Genomic DNA, 19,295 nt, shown 5'->3' with positions numbered 1-19,295 from the left:
TGAAAGAATCTAGAAAAAGTGTATGTTTGCAGTCTAATCTCATTATTGCCTTTGTTCAAAAGCCAATCCATTGTCTGGACAGTACAAACGTCTGACTCGACCTTTCAGATGAGAACATACCATCAGGTGGCGCAAAGGGATATGTGACGAATTTTAATATTAAAGTCATTAATTTATTTACGCGGCGAAAGGGACCGACCTGCATCATGTTGCGCACGGGAATCGATCATACAATAATAGCCTTTATCAGGTACATTTTATTCTAACAGTGTACAAATCTGCCGATGACAGGATGTGTAGCGCAGCCTGAGGAGAAATTTAACTGATTAATGAGGCAGACGGACAGTGATTCCGCTGAGTATATCCTAGTCACTGATTTCATCTTTCTGAAGAGCGATTTTTCGACTGCACGACTAAGTGAATATTCCTCCTGAAGATGGAGTTTGGGGAAAGGAAGAGGAGAAGGAAGTCACAGAGCTTTAAACTGGTCACGGATGAAGGTAGGTTGCTCAATGAATGCGAGACCTTGTAAGACGCGCGTCTGTGTCTGGGTGTTTGTCTGGCGCTGTGTGGCAGCAGAGACGACTCTGTAAACAAAAGAGATGGCCACGACAATGCCCACAGCCTGTGTCTCGGATTTAACCATCAGTTACCTTCCAATGATCAATTCTGACATGTAAAATACCTTCCTGCACATTAGTCTAATGTAGCCGCTTCTGATTAGATTCTCAAGAATGAATGAAGTGAACGAATAGTCCCAAACATGAAAATATGTTGCGCACTCTGAACGTTTAACACGCAGCTTAAATCTTTACTTTTTGCTGAAGGTATAAGCTCTAGGCAAGCCGTCTTGATCACACTACTTTATACCACCTACAGGTGGTGGTTTCTGCATGGGATGGGAGGGAGGGGAGGTTCTGCTTTGGTTGACATCACAGTCGCCTCTATCAGCCTGTGCAAGCTTCATCACTGACATGCAAAATGCAAAAATGCAATCATCTGTCAAACAGCTCAGACTGTGAAATAATGCTTTCTACCCTTGATATGAAATCAAACCCGAGCTGTTTTTCTTGCAGATTTTGACCCTTCATATATGATGAATTCCAGCTGCAATGATGCCAATGGAGAGCCTAAGGATGCAGCTGTGCCTGATGGTATGTGTGTGCCACTGTATGGACTTATTTCTGATTTCTTTCAGATCTCACTAATTACATTAACACCCTTCTCTGTCAAAGTTTGGCTGGAGGACGAGGGCATGGAAATCAAGAGGCAAATCACAGGAATGATGAGGCTTCTGAGTGATAAGACCAGCAGGGTATATCAACGTGTGGGGACGGAGCAGGACAGCTTAACAAGAGAGCCCCAAGATGGGCATCTGACCTGGCTACATCAGCCTGTGCCTTTGTCTCTTGTATCAGAAAACCATCAGAGCAACAGCTGGCATTCTGCAGGAGACCCAGGGCCTTCACTTTCATCCACCTCCACCGCCAATGGTCCGGGCTCTGGCCAGTACAGCACCCACTCCAAAGCCCTAAAGACCCTCAACAACAGAAAGGATTTAATTAAAGTGACTGAAGCTCATGGTAGGGGACCAAAGCACGTATAAACAGGAATAAAAAAAAACTCCCACACCCAACTTATGTTTCCTAAAGATAATGATTGCACATAAAATAGAGAACAGATGTCTAGTGTTACACACAGAGCATTTTTCTACTCACACTTTTTTGGCCCCAATATAGCAAGACAAAAACACAATACACACGAGTACATTCAGCAGTGTTTGAGAGACCACTAACCAGCACACCTCTGACTTTCCAGCAGATATTGTCCCTCCTGCTGTGCCAGAAACCCCCTGCTGTATGTGTAACTGTAAAGGCACATTGCAGGCTATTTTGCAGGAGCTACGTGCCATGAGAAAGCTGATGCAAACTCAAAAAGGTCAGCGAACAAACACAATTTCTTACACAGTGTGAGAGACTCACAGAGTAAAAATATAACACGGTACTGTCCTTTTCCAGCATCCTTGGAAAGGCAGGAACAGGCAGCGTCACCATGCCAACTTCGTCTTGGTCCAGGACCCGCTCCTCGCCACAGACCCCGCAAGAAGAGGCCAATCTATAAAGTGGCACAACTGGCTGTGTCTAGTAGTAGAAGAGCTGCACTTATTTCTGTGGATACATCACGACTTCTAGTTGCACCTGCAGAATGTACGAAGAGAGAAGACTCTGAGAAATCATCTACACCCAAAAGCCATCCCCTCTCCTCTGAGGTTTCTGTGCTGCCACCTCAGAACAACCCAGTGACTGTCAACAACACACACAGTCCTCTCCTGAACCAGTTTAGGGAACCACAGCCATCAGAGGTAATCTGCATGAATAGATTAAATGGACATGTGTGTTTTCTGTGCTAAATTTGTAGCTCTCGTTTATAGTTTGGCTTCTCTGTGCTCTTTCTAACTGAAAACAATGGTCTATTCATGAATTACAACTTTCTCACAAATTGATTCTTCAAGGCTTTTTAATTTGCATATTTTCTATATTTGCACAAAATTTCTTTTACATTTTTATGGAGGTACAGAAATAAGACAATAGTTTCGACTTCTATTATAAAAAGTTCTATATAGTATGTTTGGCTCTATGTAGGCAATTTAAAATACATTATCACTGTATATTTGACTTGTGACAATAGTTTCTATAGAACAGTTTGCATTTGCCTTTTTCAACTAAAAACTGAATTAATTTTGTGAATGTATGTAATTAATAATTTTCCCTAAGTACTATGCAATTCATACTGTGTTATTTGATACCTTTTCAGTCTGAGGTGCGTCTTGCAGAGGATTATGATGTGTTTATATCAAAGGCCCAGCTAGACTCCATTCTGGTCAACTATACGCGCTCCGGCAGTCTGCTTTTCCGGAAACTGGTGTGCATTTACAGTTTTCACTTTATTTGGCCTTTGATTGTACTTAGCTTTACAGTTATATTGCATCACTGGGTATTTGTATTTTATTTCAAACAATTTAGAAATAATTGTTAAGTAATTTGCTTTAAACATGAGTTAAGCTCAATAACTGCATTGTTTTAACGCAGTTATATGTTTTTATCCCATATCCTATCGATACCTTAAGGTGTGTGCCTTCTTTGACGATGCCACCCTGGCTAACTCCTTGCCAAATGGTAAAAGGAAAAGAGGGCTCAATGATAACCGTAAGGGCTTGGACCAGAACATTGTAGGTGCCATTAAAGGTAGGTCAGAGAAAAATTCAAAATATTTCATCAGTCTCTTTGTATCAGAGCACAACAATCATGACATGATATTTTTAAGGAAGCATTAATATAGTCAGGTGAACTGTATACAGTGTTTACAGAAAAGTACTGCACTGAACACAAAATAGAAAAGTTGCCTGGGCCAAGAGACTGGGTTCAGATCCTTCAAGATCAAATCAAACTTGCCAGGAGGAGGCTGAAAAGAGGTAATGCACTCATAAGTATGCATTTTTTATTTTTTATTGAAGTACTCTGTGCTGTAGATGCTTTTTTATCTGGCATCCTTTTATCATTGAGTAGTAAATGTACTAGTTTATGTCCCTTAAAAGTTTACCGGTCAAATAGGTTTTGTATGGACGTGTTAGGCAAATCTTTTTCCTTCTGGTTCCTCAGATGCTGCAGAAGCAGAAGTCTTAAATGGACGTTCTATAAGTATGAAACACTCATAAGGCCAACTAATGGATACACCACAACCCCCCCCCCCCCCCCCCATTTATTCCACTGCCGACTTTTATCTTTCTGTGTCTGCACCTTTCCCCCCAAATCAGTACACCATCTTACATCTTTCCATCAGCCCCCCATTGAGAGTACAATGCGTTCTCCACTTCGCTGTCACCAAGCATGCACGCACGCACGCACACACACACACACACACAAACACACCATTGAGCCGGCTCGCTCATTGGCTCATACGTCTTTGTCACGCTGACGCTGTGACATTTGACATTCTCACACAGCTTCCCAAAATGTCAGCTAATTATCTTCACACCATGCACCATATCCCCTTCTTTCACCTCTCTATCTCACCTCGCTGTCACAAAGCATTTCTCTCCCGCTATGCTGTTTTGTTTTTCAAGAAATAAATGAGACTTGTACAAAATCCACCAAATGTGTGAACACCAATTTCAGGCACACACAATTTTTGGTAGTGATATTTTACTAATATTTTCTTTCTTTCTTTGTAGGCTGTGACTATAACAAACTTGCAAGCGCGGAAGGAACAATGGTGAACATGACTCGCTGATGCCACCATGGCCTTATGGCAGAACTGTTGACTGTCTTCGTTACATCTCTAACTTGATGCAGTTTGACACTTTAGACATTTTCTTTGGACCTGTTAGTTGTTATTTGTCATGGATGTAAAGGGGGGAAAAAAACAACAGGACCAAATGAAGAACAAACCTGCTTAATATCCACTATCTCCCTCTCTGAAACACACTCAAATTATGCTTCTATATTATACACGCACATTGCCTTTTGTGGTCCTTAAGACTTCACTGGACACACTGGGATTTGTGCCAGCAGACATCAAACCATACAGTGGTTAAGAAATGTCAGGTCATTTTCATATTCAGAAGTGATTTACTGTTTACATTGTAGGCTACAGCTCCAAAAGCTGCCTGGTTCACATGTGTCATTACTAGGAGCCACAGCCTAAAATGAGACAAAGTACTGTAACAGTAGGACATTCGTATATTTTGCACAAATTACATTTTACGGGAAGTCGTGCATTGTGGATTGTGCCTTTTTAGTGACCAGTATTTCACTGCGTGAAATGTGCAGTGCAGCATCTGCCTCAGTTCCAAACATATCATCCAAATGTAAATAGTTGATGTATTTTTGGCCAATTTTGCAAATGAAATATGTTAATATGCTGAAATATGGTCAGTGGCTGAAAATATATTGAAGAAAATACACAGTACTCGATGAATAGTGTTTCTTTTCATTATTAGAATTTTTAGTCTATGCACATCAGTGCTACTGTTTATTGTGACGGAATGAAATACCTTTTCTTTCATTTCTGCTCATTGTGCATAAAATATGAATAGTTGTTTCCAGCATTAAATATGAGTTCTTGACAACTGTTTTGGTGTTGTTTTTATAGCGTAGACACTATAATTAAAAAACAAGACAGCTATTACAAGTAATATAATAACACATTATTGTAATACAAGAAAAGCATATTTGTTGCAGTAGCAACGTTATTATTATAAACATTTTATTCCTAGATAAAAGTTTATTGAGCCTTTGTGAAGCACCTGCACATGCAGGTAGACAGTGTCATGCTGTAGGTGCATTTGGAGGGAAACAGTAAATTAAAGGTACACTCCATTGTAGAGATTTTGTTGCCAGACTTCACAGCCCATTAAAGGGGATGTTGAAGCCGCCGCTGTGCAGGCAGAGGACCCTTTGACATCTCGTCAGCTTCCTCTTCGCATTTTAAACCAATTATGTTTTTAAAAAGGATAAAGCGCAGACGAGTGCGAATATTTCTTGAAATGCGTTTCGTTTTGCGCGATAGTTCGACAGTTTCTCTGGTCTGTTTCTGAATTAGGCGACGAGCATGTGTCACTTTTGGTCAGGCTTTCTCCGAGGACGCCCGATTCTCGCCGCGGTGCATTGTGGTCCTGTCCCCCGCTCTTCTGTCGGGATCCACCGCTAACGTGAAGCTGGTAAGGATAAACTGGTCGGAGCAATTAAAGGGGAAATGTTGCACGAATATAACTCTGCTTTGGCCCTAGAATCGCACCCAGAGCAGCAGTAAACCCCTGTTTTGCACCATATCATTGCGTACTTTGCACAAGTAGCGTGTTTGGCGCTGTTTTATTGACACCAACTCTGATGTTGCACACATCGCATGGCGAGGGACAGGAAAGGGTTAAATTTTTCCGCCGCCGACATTTTTGTTCGGCGGCTCTTCGGCAACTTTTTAACGTACATGTGCGACCAGTCGGCGCCGCGTTTGGCTGCTACAAGTCGTGATTAGGCGGCGGCCTCTGCAGCGTGTGTATCGTTAAACGAACCGCAACACACACACAGAGACACTTAGAGTCGAACTCTGGGCTCTTTGTTGCACAGAGCCGCTTATGCACATCACCTCATGCATGGATCAGCACCAGAACCGAAACTGCATTTGCCGCAAAACAAACAAACAAACGTGGAAGACGCAGCGTTTATATCCCCAAACATGGTGCCACGTGGTCTGGACATTGCACCGTATAAACGGGCTCACCTGTGTCGGTGCCTAGGGGTTGAATGAACCGGGCAGCGTTTTGTCTCTTGAACACTCCCGCAGTGTTTCCTAACACCTCAGTAAGTCCCAGTGTCAACAACAGACCGTGTCCAATAGGTTGTTCATGCGTCAGGTCTGCTCAAACTACAGGTGTGAGCGTGGGTCATGTGGCACCACCAGCTGTTTATTGTGTTTTTGTGTTTCCACTGGTGGATGTGTGTGTGTGTGTGTGTGTGTGTGTGTGTGTGTGTGTGTGTGGGGGGGGGGGGGGGGGGGGGGGGGCATTCATACTAAACTATTTATTGTTTAAATGGGAAGACTGATTGGTAATAAATCATAAAGATTAACAGAGCTCTGCTCACTATAAAAATGAATATAAACTACATATATGGAGGATTCATTGCAGGGTGGTTGTAGAGAGGATCAAACTAATTAGTTCTGGTCATGAGTCATTTGCACACTGCAATGTTATTGCAATGTTATTTGAGATGATGCACATTTGTGAATCATCTCAAATAACATTGCAGTGTGGTGAACAAACGGATGTGCTATTAACATTATTATGTTTTTGCCAACTGTGATTCTGTTTCTAATCACAAATTTCTTTGTTCTGTTCTGGTTCTTGATGTGGTCCTAGTGGTGAGGGCCCAGAGTTTCTTCAGACATGTCTGTGAGGGAGTCTTTTAACCCCGAAAGCTATGAGCTGGACAAGAACTTCAGGCTCACACGCTTCGCTGAGCTCAAAGGCACAGGCTGCAAGGTCTGCTCTCCGGATCAAACTCTGCATTGGATACATTATTGTTTTACAGATTAAAAGCCATTGCAACTGATGAAAAATTTGGTTTAATGTGTGAAAATTGTGTTTTTTTTCTCTGGTTACAGGTGCCTCAAGATGTTTTACAGAAGCTACTAGAGACCCTACAAGAGAACCACTATCAAGAGGATGAACAGTTTCTGGGGGCAGTTATGCCTCGATTAGGTAATTATGATCTTCATATAAACTTATAATGACAAATAACTAGTGTATAATAGTCACAATGCATAAACAACAGTTGGTCGTTAAAAAAAATCTCCTAAAATGCTAAATATGTTGTCTAATTTATGTTTGGAGATGAGTGACATATGGTATTACAAAGAAACACTTTAAATTGTAAGAACAATTGTCCTTTGTGATTGAAACCGGTTTTGTGGCTGCAACTAAAACATAGTTTGTTTATGTAAAACTCTTGAGTGTGTGTGTCCTTCAACAGTAGTGTCCTATATGAAGCCAGAGTAACTTCACAGTGTTGACTCAGATTTGGGTAGGGGGCTTGATTGAATAGGAGCAAGAAGTACATGAGGATACAAAACATTTTATTGCTCTTAACGTGTTAAATAAAACGTGACACCAAATAAAGGCCATGTGATGCCAATGATGCTAATAATTAATTAACCTGAAGCCTCTCCTCTCAAACAGAATGTAAACATCTGGTCTTTTGTTTTTGAAGGCATAGGCATGGACACATGTGTGATCCCCCTCAGACATGGAGGCCTTTCTCTGGTCCAGACTACAGATTACATATACCCCATTGTGGATGACCCATACATGATGGTATGGATCTCTTTTTTGGGCATTAGTGCTTACACCAATGTGGTTACATTAATTATTTGTACATGTGACAAGTGTAAGGATGTGACGTTGACTCCGACCCCCTTATGTGCCTTTATTTCCATGTTTTTCTCTTATAGGGAAGAATTGCTTGTGCCAATGTTCTAAGTGACCTGTACGCCATGGGAGTAACAGAGTGTGACAACATGCTGATGCTTCTGGGAGTCAGCAACAAAATGTCAGAGAAGGTAAAAGACATGTCAGTTAATGCATTCACATTCAAGTCATTTACTACTCATATCACAGTGTAGAATCCAAATAAAGATGTTACTTAACAGGTATTAAAGGGACAGAGATAAGAAAGATATTATATTTGATTATATTGTGATCTCTGCTGCTGCTCTGACCTTCCTGGGTCTTTACAGGAGAGAGACAAAGTAATGCCACTGATCATCCAGGGGTTCAAGGATGCGTCAGAGGAAGCAGGTACATCGGTAACAGGAGGACAGACGGTGCTCAACCCATGGGTAGTGATGGGAGGAGTTGCTACAACAGTCTGCCAACCCAATGAATTTATCATGTATGAATAAATCCCATCTACTCAAGTTTCTAACTTATGTCTGTATTATTCACATTTGTTTCATAAATATCTACATTTTTGTTGTAAATAATCATAATGTCCTGTTTGACATTTCTCAGGCCTGACAACGCAGTACCAGGAGACGTGTTGGTTTTGACCAAGCCACTTGGGACACAAGTAGCTGTAGCGGTACATCAGTGGCTAGATATTGTAAGTCTGCCCCTGTTCACTTTGTCTGGACATTTCTTGTTTTTTTATGTTACACACTAATATCATTGGCTGTATATTTGTTTTTTTGTATGTCTCAGCCTGAGAAGTGGAACAAAATTAAGCTGGTGGTAACACAGGAAGACGTAGAGCTGGCCTACCATGAAGCCATGATGAACATGGCTAGACTCAACAGGACAGGTAATACCAGTATGAATCTGTCCAAATACCTTTTGTTAATGCAGACCTGTCAACCTTTGCACATTTTGATGTCAATGTTCGCTGGTATGTTTTCTTAATCAAAAGTACGCCACAAGCTGGCGATGGCTTTTTAGCTCAGCCCCATTCCTCTGCCCACAGTGAGGGGCTTCTCTTTGATTTTGACCATATATGCCAAACCTACACCACATTAAAATCTCTTCAAGGTTGGCAAGTCTGTTAATCTTAAGGCAAAGGAACAGCACGGATAATAAAATGCTAAATGATGATGTTCCCTGTGAGACCAAAGTTGTACTGTTATGCTTATAAAGAAGTATTAGCCAACTCACGTGCAGTATCTCTTCAAGTTCACAAGTATTGGTCACTTGGTACACATTTGCATTTGTCTTTTTTTAAATTGTTCTCATTAATTTATAAATAACAATACTTTAATAACAATAATTTAATACTTAAATTAGTGTCTCTTGTCATAATGGTTGTTTGCTTTCACAGTCTTTTGCCCACAGAGTTTTAGTCTTTATGAATATCAACACAAACAGAATAATCAGTATTTGTTCATAACCCTGACTAATCTTCAACCATGAAATCAGAATTGTTAGTGTTACTAATTAACCAATAAATCATTCAGAAACACTTCTGAGTCTCTCTCTGTCTCTGCCCTTGTAGCGGCCGGCCTCATGCACACTTTCAATGCCCACGCAGCCACAGACATCACAGGTTTTGGCATCCTTGGCCATGCTCAGACATTGGCACGACAACAGCGAAGTGAGGTGTCATTCGTCATCCACAACCTCCCGGTGCTTGCCAAGATGGCTGCCGTGTCCAAGGCCTGTGGGAACATGTTTGGTCTCATGCACGGCACCTGCCCTGAAACATCAGGTATGATTGCATTTATGGTTGTGGCCTGCCTGTATTGTGGAGATTATCAAAATATACAGAATTTAAAATTCAAATCAGTGTTTTATATACAGCTCCTGATTTGAAGTCAGTTTACCTCAGTTGTACGAGACAGGTGGATATGACAGTATAGCTGGGACAAGATAAAGTGGAAATAACTAAAACACAGTGAAAAACAGCAGACCATAATTAGGAAATATGAGATTATGACAAATTGGCTGAAATTAGATTTCTGGTCCAACAAACATTGAAATGCAATGTAAGAAAACTAATGTGTATAGTCGATTTGTGTTTGAGGGAAAGGCTCAAGTGTGTGATATCTGTGTTTCAATGCTAGCAAATATATCCAACTACTACCATACCTCCGAGTGGAAATATGTAGATAAACCAAGAAACGTGCACTGAAGCCTGAGTCACCTTATCTGATGTCACACCTGAGCGTTATTAATAAGAACAGTGAGGTGACCCGGGGCGTAATGGTTAAGGTACATACTACATTACTGCAGCACTGTGATCAGCATCACTATAAACGCTCAGACTCAGCTGTAAGTGAAGTGAACACTCACCAGCATCACTACACACTGAAAAGTAAACCCCTTTCAACCGACTAAATCTCCTTTCTTTAATAGGAGGCCTGCTCATCTGTCTGCCCCGGGAGCAGGCTGCCCGATTCTGTGCTGAGATAAAATCCCCAAAGTATGGAGAGGGCCATCAAGCATGGATCATTGGAATTGTAGAAAAAGGAAACCGCACTGCTCGAATCATTGACAAACCACGGATCATAGAGGTGGCACCACAAGCTGCCACACAGAATGTCAACCCAACTCCTGGTGCAACTTCTTAATCCTCCTTGCTGAATCATAAACCAGAACCCTAAAGCTCTGTTGAGTGATTTTAGACACATAAACTACAAAACCATCCTAGAGTGAAATGTATACAGAGAATAGTTCACAGTACAGAGAAAAGACTGGGTTGGTGTGTATCTCCATGAAAAACAGCCCTACACAGTGGCCTAGAGACCATGCCATCACCCAGTGGACTCAACCTACAGTACCCCATGACAAAAATTGGTAAGAAATAGCATTCTTAAAATCTGTTTGCCTTTTGTGTCTCTTGTACTCTGTTATGTTAAATGTGCTTGACTGGCAGAAAGCTTCTGACAAGAGTGATGATGATGACAATGAAGACAATAACCTGATACTGTTGATTCATTTTGAATCTTAGGAAGTCTGGAGTCTGTTGCCTCTTTTAAAATTGGTCTCATCAAGCAAGTAGACCCTGTGATGGTGATTTTGTTTGTCCATTCACTTTGTACAGTTATAAAGCCTAGTTTTCGTTCATTGCTGTAACTGATGCCTTGAAAGAAACTGAGTGCGGCCAGAGTGGTTTGTTTTTTATTACTTTGACTTTTTGTATTGTCCCCACGTAAACTAGTAAATGTTCAAATAGAAGATTTGTGTTCTCGCTTTTTGGGAGCAGCACTCGTGAATGATCAGTATCCACTCACGTCACAGAACTGCAGATTGATTTTTCCCCACTAACTGACGTTGCTTCACTGTGTGTTCTTCTGAAGTCAGAGATGAATTGTTTAAAGTCCTAGATAAGAAGAAATTCCATAATTCTCAGGAGATAAACCTTCTGCCATCTGCATCCACATGATATCATCATATTTAAGGTAATATGGTGCATAAGATTTCAGAATTGTGCTGATGACACAGCAGCAGTGGTCAGTGAAATTGTTGCCTTTGTTCACGATCTGGTCCATTTAAACTTTGTTCTCAGTGTTGTTACAAGATGTACTGAGGATGAATGAGCAATTAAGCATCCAGCTGATCATTCTTGTTCTAGTAACTAGGTTGAATCTGGAAGGCCTTTGTAAATGTTCATATGAATATCAGGAACAAGATATAACTACCCACCTCCTACAATAAACTTCTCTTATAATAGACTGTTTCTGTGTTTGAGTTTTGTGATGTATTTAAAGAGGTTATCTAGTTGTTTGTAAAGAATGGAAATCAGCAGAGCCATCAGTAGGAGGATTTAATTTCTAAGTTTCAAGCCATTGTACAGAAGCCAGTGATGGAAATAATGGTTGTATAAGGGGTTTTATTTTTAATCAAAAGTGACAAAACACTTGGTGGCATATAACATGATTTTGATTTTCAAACACACTGAATTCTTGCACAAACCATAAATAAAGTTTAGATCCCTGTATCAGATACAGATCAGATTTATATGCAGTGTCTGGTCTGACAAAAAGTTTCAAGGAGTGAAAAACAACCACTGCAAAAACAAAATTTGCATTATTAAAGAGTACATCTCTCCCTCAACACCCAAGCACCTCTGAAATGTACAATATAAATAGAAATAAAGGAGAAACAACTATTCCTTTTGTCTGGCTGAGTGGAATGACTGCCTCCTTATCATGTGACCCACTAGAGAAGCAAAGAGATCATAAGTGCAGCTTGTCAAAGACTGCCTCACAAGCTGTATGAGAGACAAATACCACACATCATTCTATAGTATCTTTCATATGTGCTTTTTCCCATTTTCCAGGTGCACATGCTTCCCATGCTCCACTATCTTATCATTTTCAGGCTTGAAAAGTGCTTGGATATCAAGCATGGCTTTCTGAATGTGCTGACCAAAGCGGTATGAGTCCTGCGGTCACACAGACAGAGAGGGAAAGAAATGAACAAGTGTTAAGTTCTGCAGTACAGCTTAAATGGTAGAGATATTTGTAACATGCAGACTCATCATTTTGTTTTCTTACTGTGTCAGGGCAGGAGAACTTGCTGGAGATGTGGAATGTAATGAGGTTTTCCCCAACAATGATATAAGAAACCCCATAACCATCATCAGCCACCTGACCATGGACAAGAAACACCATTAGATCGTTGCACATAGCTCTACTAGTGCACATCTCGAAAACATAGCTAATTAACTCACGGGGCCAAATCCACCACCAGCTCCCACATATTTTGGGAACTTGTTGATGTCGACCAAACTGAGCTGCTGCTGTGGAGTCTGACTGGTGGATAACTTCCAGGGCTCTGAAAGCACCTAGAAGCACAGACAGTGAATGTTGTACAGAAAAGAGCAGATGTTAATAGGAAACTGTGGATCAGAAAACAGTAAAATAATAAGATTATATGAGATGTTTGTTGTAGCTCTAACCTTCTTAAGAAATGGTGAGTCAGCACCAAGGTATTTGGATACTATATAGAGACAGAAGAGGTGACGGTCGATACCAGAACCAGTCATGGCCAGACGGTACATGTTCTGATGCTTATCTGCTGCTTTCCAAAACAGGCCAAGTCTCTGGGCATTCTGATCACAAAAACACCAAACAGCATTTCAGCATGACCTTATTGCTGTGAACATTAGTGTGTGTTAGTTTAACCCTGCCAGAACACCAGTGTGTTTAAAGTGCAGACACACAGAGACACACTGTAATAGTTCTTGGTGACTAGGTCCAAAGTAGCACCATGTGACCTCTCACAATGACATCTTTCATGTTATGCACTACAATATGCCACATCAGTTTGGATCGAGACATGACAGCACACGAGCTATCCTGACTTAAGTCTTTCTTTGTGTTTATGTGTTTTGCTTACTGTTTTGCCAGCGTCTCCCATGGCTCTGACAAATGCGACAGCCTCAGCAGTGCAGGAGCGGACGGTCTCTGTTCGACCGTCTCTGAACATACGAGTCATTGATGATTCATACGTTAGGCAGAAAACTCCCTGGTCCTGTAAAGCAGATGGATTATTGTGATTTAATGATGGCAGATTATACAACTAAAGATTGAATGTAAATACTGAGGAATTATGTTGGTGTTGCGTTTCCAGACATAGGTCAGGGGATGACCACAGTCATACCCTGAACTGTGCCAACTGCAGGGCCAGCTGGATAAAAGCATCAGGGCTGGTCCTGCACTTCTTGATCAGACCTTTCCCAAACTCAGTAAACAGACAGCCATGGAAGTCCACGTCATCAGCTATCTGCTTGGCTAACAGGTACGAAGACTCAATGATCTCTTGACACTAAACGGGAGAAAACAAAAAGACATCAGATTGATTCTGCAATGGAAACAGTCATAAAATGGTTATGATTAGATCATATAGGACAGTAACAATAACTGATAATTCTGCTGTACCTCCGCAGGAAATTTCCATTGAAGTCGAGTGGGTTGAGGCAGCCCCTTGTTCACATCCCCTTTACAGTGTCCCTCCTCTGTATAGCCAAGATGAAAGCAGTCTGTTGCAAGGACATACTACACAGAGAAAGGTACAGCTGAAGATCCCTGTGAACTTAGAATGAGCGACTTAACATATAAAGTCAGTACACATTTCATACCTCCCACATATGTCCTACAATTGGTGCATCAGCCCAGGAATGTTCTGCATTTATTCCCATTTTTCCATTAGTATAAGAGATCAAGGTGACAGACTTGTCAAACCACCTGTGACAAAAAGAATTACAACACCTGTAGGAAAACAAACCAATAAAAACCTTCCTGAGGTCTTCCCATTAAGTCTCTGCCTACCTGTCATAACATTTTCCATGCAGCAGGGACTTGGCATAAGTGTCAAGAGAATTGGTCTTTGTTGGGTCATAACCTTGTGGCTCATCATCCAGTGTCAGGAACAAAGCAGCTGATTCAATGGCATCCAGGGAAACTTTGTTTACTCCCTGGCTAAAATATTTAACCCGAGCCCGAGCCCATGGAACTCTAGAAGTGAGAGTAAGACACTTACATCTCAGTGTATGTGAGTATGTGTCCTCTGCCTGTGTGTGTGCTGTACATACCTGTTTCCTGCAGTAAGGGCAGCTAATTTTAGTTCTCCTGGCTGAGGTTCTGATGTATCATTGAGGATCCTTTGAAACTGTGTCTCAAGTTCACTGGGTAAGAGGTGCCGGCCTCCAGTGTACAGCCATACTTGGAAGAACCGGCCTTTGTGGTAGACAACCAGGTGCTTACGGTCAGTGAGGTGCTGCACAATATCTGCAGGATTGGTCGATAAGAGATGGATATGATTAAAAAAAGGAATTGACAGGAACCAACAGAACCATTTGGCTCACTAGTAGCCCAGGACAGCAAGAACTGTCTGTCCTATGGGACTGAGCATCGACTCATCCCTTTAACTGTACAGACTTGAAAAGGTGCTTACCTGTTTCAATGCCTGGTATGCGTGTGGTGTTAAACATCCTCTCCATCTGAGTGGAACACATAGGAACGGTCCCTAAAGCCCTCAGCTGAGAACAAGACAATGAAATCATCTCTAGATTTAAACCAATGGGGAAAGAAAATTAATAGATTCCCATGTGAGCACACTGTTTTCTGCCAAAGGTGGGACACGTCATTTCATGTGAGAGGCTGCTGCATTTATGTTTTTCTCTCAAGTCAATTTCAATCAAATCACACCCATATAGTGTTGATGAAACAAATTCATTTAGGCTTTGGGTGTTACACTCTAAAAAATGCCTAAGGTTGTTTCCCAAACTTTCATTGGTACTCATGAGGAATACATCATATCATAGAGAAATAATCGATGTAGATTTGAAATCAGGTTTTCAGGAGCTTTAAAGAAGAAGAAACATTTAATATTTATGCTCAGACTAGAGAGACGATAGAGATGGATAAACTGAGACATGGGTTGGTTAAGCCTTAAATGAGTATTTAGGGGTATGGAAGACTGGTGGCAATGACACAGTACCGGTGCATGTTCTCCACGTTCAAGTTTGCGTCTGTACTGTAGCATAGCGTGGACCACATTTCCCACACGTGCAGCCTGACGGTGTGTTGGAGTTATGTACAAAAGGTCCTACACATAAATAAATGCACCACAAAAATTTAAAACAAACACAAAAAGCAGAATACACATCAAATAAAAAAATATTTATTCCAAAATCACATTAATGAGAAACATTAGTGAGAATAAAAGGCATTTTATTTAATACTGCTCATATAAAATGTATTTAGTCTATATCCCAATCTTTTAATTTCTGCATTGCTCTAATTGTTATCACTTGTATAACAGGCTGATCTGTCTTACCATTACATAGAAGTTGCTGTTCACCATAATAGGACCCCTGCCCCTGAGGTAGATGTATTCCTCCCACCAGTCACTTACCTGGTACAAATAACAGATTATTGCTGTGTAATGTGATGATTCAAGTGAATTTGAGTTGTATCATTTGTAAAAACTACTCACATAATTTGTTGCCCACCAGGATTTTAGGATTAGGTATCTCTGTAGCTGAGCTGCTATGGAATTCTTGAAGTCATAGGCCAAAATTTCCATTTGGTTGTACTGCTCATTGTCCAGCAGAGGACGGACAGACTTAAGGTACTGAAGGAGAAACACGGTGTGTTGTCAGGACAATGCAACAGTGTTATGTAGAAAGGTTTTCTGTTTGTGTATCTCAGCTGATATAATAATAGCAGCTGAGATACACAAACAGAAAACCTGGATGACATCCATTAGCTGTTCAGTTAAGGGAACCTGGCATATCTTTATCTACTAACACTACCCTATCTGATGGTAGAACTGACCCACTGTCTCTTTGGTTAAATAATCTATACTGATCAAATGGTGTAAATGTTATGAATGTTAGAGATTTATCAACAGAAAACACAACAAAGGCTGGATAACCTTTAAATACAGTATATTTTGGTATGTGATTACGGTACTTTTGGTTTCTGGAAGACTTGTTCTGGGTGTTTCCCAAGTCCTGTCATTTGTGGAACACGTCAGGTTACAAAATCTTGTAAACTGTTATGATCTTATATACGCTGATATGAATAAGCAGGGTTTTTTAATTGTCCATGTTAATGTCATAAATATAAACTGGGGTAAGAGTCAAAATGTGGCTGCTAATGTGCATATAAATGTACTCATTCATTTAAAAAGACTAGAGGCCTAATTGTTGTCCTATTATTGTCAGTACTGTGTAATTACACACCCTGTGAATTGTGTCTTTCACACTGGGCACAGGGAGCCTGGGTAAGGAAGCCTGGAAGCTGTAGAGCAGTGGTCTGCGTCCAGACAGCATCTTCACTAGACTCTGTTAACAAACAAACAGCACATACAGTGTATGAGCACAGGAACCAAGTGCACTCTCTGTTCTGTGAGGGACATTTTACTGGTGGTCTAACAATTCAGTGACTCACATCATACAAATAAAGAATCCAAAGGAGGGAGTGAAAGACAGTAGGATAAACGTACCAGCCACACTCTTGTTGATGTGCTCATTTTCCCATGGGATTCAAAAATCCAACCATGGTAGGAGAGCAGGGCTTTGAGAGCGTATCTCAGGAGGTAGATGAGGAACAGCCACAACCCAGTGGCAAACAGAACTGAGCTCAGCACCGCTCGGGTCTGCACTGACATACAGTCTCTGCTCAGAAAAGGCACAGCACTGGCCTTGTTACATTGTTGAAATTAAAGATGTGATCCAACAGAAAATACCATAAACAGCAGGTTTACAGTAAAGCTCATTTAAATATACCTATGCTGTAGCATAGTGCTCTACTTAAACACTGAACCATGACTATGAATGATGTGATTATTCCAGACTTTGGGGGTTTCTGACCTGTGTGGTAGGTTATCCTTAATTGCATCAATCATTCCTAGAGAGGGGTCTATATGGATATACAAGGAACTCATCATGGCAATGACAACTATCAGCCAACTGGATGGACTGGCAGGGTAGACTCCAGTCAACACTCCATTCTGTGAAATAAAAATGCAACGAGATTCAGTATCAGAAAATCTTTGTGCTCTGTGTTTTGTTCAGAAAATGTACAGATACTGTCATAGATGATTTCAGTATTAAACAGAGACACAGGGTGCTGGTTATTGTACCTTGAACTGAATAGCTTTCTTCTTCCATGCTGTCACTCCCGAATGGTAGATGTTTTTGATGACCTCTTGACTCAGTTTAATGTCCACACCATCTGGGCGCACAGTGAACTGGAAGCCCACTGCCTGGTGCGCCTCAGCCATCACTGTGTATTACTGCAACATTATAGAGACTTACATGTCAGACTTTTGCACAAGCTTTCGTGTAAACCACTATTACATTGAAATAATATAGTAATGGTTTGGAATTTTAAAACCTCAGTTCACTTAATGCAGGGGTGGGCAGGTGTTTTCTGACTCCATCCTCATCTGACATGATATCTTGCAGCTTATGACTGACTGAACACACCTGATCCAGGTGATCAGCAGTGGGTAAAGCAGGGATAGTTGGAAAACAAGCAGGGCCCTGGCACTTGAGGAACATGGATTGCAAATTGCATTAAACCGTGTCCAGGTTTGACACTTAGAATCCCTGGGTGTTTCATTAATTCGCCATTATAAGTGTAACCTACATTATTCTCCTACATGACCTCCAAAAATAAACAAAAAAGTCAGCCTTTCACAAGTTTCACTCAAATTTGGGACATGAGTTAAAGGAAAGTTGCACTGTTTGACTGTAGTGTTTGTTCATTACGAAATAGGAAAGTCACTTATGTGGGACTCAGATGTGTCAAACTGAAAACATATATATTGGAAAGCTGGAAGGGATCAGCCATTGTTGATTAAATGCAATGGCTTTGTGAAATTTGGATAATATTTGAGGTTTACAAACCAACTCTAATGTAATGGCCAGGGTGACGGGTCTAGGATTTCTTTGTCATGGGATGTCATATGACTGAACAGTCAGTAAGTGGGACAAAGTTCAATGGCCAGATATAGTAGTCCACCAGCTGAACATGTGCTCAGACTTCAGATGCATGAAAATAATAACAGAGTACAAGCTGCAGATGAAAAGTAAATCCTTTGGTGTTACAAAATGCTGAAAGAGTCTATTAGATAAGTTAATAGTCAGTGTTGTTAGAGTAGAACCTTAGAGCTAAAATAAATCTTTTAGCAACTAACTGTGTCACTTAACTTCCCCATCATGTTTTTCAATTTATTTTTACATATATCGCTTAAAACAACAACTTATTAACTTATTAGGATTTTCACCATAAATTAATATGGCAGCCATTAAAGTTTACACTACACTACAGTTATCACAAAAATCTACAACACTTGATATAATAAAAGACAAGAAGCCCATACTTTACCTTTCTCTGATTCAGTGTGATCCAGGCAGAGGAAAACCGTGACTGTGGCTCATGTGAATGAGGCAGTGAAATTCCTATGTACTCAAACTTGGGCGCTCTGTGTGTGACTCCAGTGCCCTTGAAGTGGTTTTCCTCAGGTGGTGAGATCACAGCTGTCCTCGCCGGTGCCCTCCCTCCCAACACTGCTCTCTCACCCGTTTCTTTTTGTAACAAGACACCAAGCGAGGATCGAGTCTGTTCACGTGTGCCAGGAGGCCGCTGTAACTGAACCTGCAAGCTGCAAGCACTTCTCCAATATGATAATACAAATAGACTAAATTCATCTCCAGATTGAAGCCTCATGATTTTGCACCTTAGAAATGGGACCTAATAGTGTTTATTAAGCAAAAACAAGAAAGCATGTT

The 19,295-nt window shown here is 40.9% G+C and overlaps 3 protein-coding genes across 7 annotated transcripts; 2 read left to right on the top strand and 1 right to left on the bottom strand.

Annotated features, from left to right (window-relative positions):
* Positions 1 to 207: 207 nt before the first annotated feature.
* On the top strand, positions 208 to 4,290 carry bend7 (BEN domain containing 7). Its single transcript, XM_026311231.2, has 10 exons — positions 208 to 500; positions 1,077 to 1,154; positions 1,236 to 1,583; positions 1,819 to 1,938; positions 2,019 to 2,362; positions 2,815 to 2,922; positions 3,128 to 3,245; positions 3,359 to 3,472; positions 3,660 to 3,698; positions 4,232 to 4,290. Exons 1-10 carry the CDS (start codon positions 437 to 439, stop codon positions 4,288 to 4,290), a joined length of 1,392 nt encoding a protein of 463 aa, XP_026167016.2. The 5' UTR covers positions 208 to 436.
* Positions 4,291 to 5,598: 1,308 nt separating this feature from the next.
* On the top strand, positions 5,599 to 11,719 carry sephs1 (selenophosphate synthetase 1). 2 transcript variants are annotated; one of them, XM_026310665.2, is made up of 10 exons: positions 5,599 to 5,719; positions 6,917 to 7,039; positions 7,162 to 7,258; positions 7,767 to 7,870; positions 8,008 to 8,115; positions 8,293 to 8,447; positions 8,567 to 8,657; positions 8,756 to 8,855; positions 9,540 to 9,752; positions 10,400 to 11,719. In XM_026310665.2, the coding sequence occupies exons 2-10, from the start codon at positions 6,944 to 6,946 to the stop codon at positions 10,612 to 10,614; spliced, it is 1,179 nt and encodes a 392-aa protein (XP_026166450.1). In that variant the 5' UTR covers positions 5,599 to 5,719; positions 6,917 to 6,943; the 3' UTR covers positions 10,615 to 11,719. The 2 variants fall into 2 exon arrangements, with proteins under 2 accessions (XP_026166450.1, XP_026166451.1); XM_026310666.2 differs by lacking the exon at positions 5,599 to 5,719 and adding an exon at positions 5,764 to 6,359.
* A 41-nt stretch (positions 11,720 to 11,760) lies between these two features.
* Positions 11,761 to 19,225, bottom strand: cpt1b (carnitine palmitoyltransferase 1B (muscle)). Of its 4 annotated transcripts, XM_026310659.2 has the most exons (19): positions 18,892 to 19,225; positions 17,642 to 17,794; positions 17,370 to 17,509; positions 17,003 to 17,174; positions 16,740 to 16,841; positions 15,989 to 16,126; positions 15,830 to 15,907; positions 15,491 to 15,598; positions 14,945 to 15,029; positions 14,583 to 14,778; positions 14,320 to 14,505; positions 14,130 to 14,235; positions 13,930 to 14,046; positions 13,652 to 13,816; positions 13,388 to 13,522; positions 12,948 to 13,100; positions 12,720 to 12,833; positions 12,544 to 12,636; positions 11,761 to 12,431 (listed from the first exon to the last, which is right to left on the bottom strand). In XM_026310659.2, exons 2-19 carry the CDS (start codon positions 17,780 to 17,782, stop codon positions 12,300 to 12,302), a joined length of 2,361 nt encoding a protein of 786 aa, XP_026166444.1. In that variant the 5' UTR covers positions 17,783 to 17,794; positions 18,892 to 19,225; the 3' UTR covers positions 11,761 to 12,299. The 4 variants fall into 4 exon arrangements, with proteins under 4 accessions (XP_026166444.1, XP_026166443.1, XP_026166445.1 ...); XM_026310658.2 differs by having other exon boundaries at positions 17,642 to 19,225; XM_026310660.2 differs by having other exon boundaries at positions 14,945 to 14,990; positions 17,642 to 19,225.
* Positions 19,226 to 19,295: the final 70 nt, after the last annotated feature.

Source organism: Mastacembelus armatus, chromosome 6 (assembly GCF_900324485.2).
Source record: "Mastacembelus armatus chromosome 6, fMasArm1.2, whole genome shotgun sequence".
Classification (NCBI taxonomy): Eukaryota; Metazoa; Chordata; class Actinopteri; order Synbranchiformes; family Mastacembelidae; genus Mastacembelus; species Mastacembelus armatus.
This window is presented reverse-complemented; position numbering and strand designations above follow the sequence as displayed.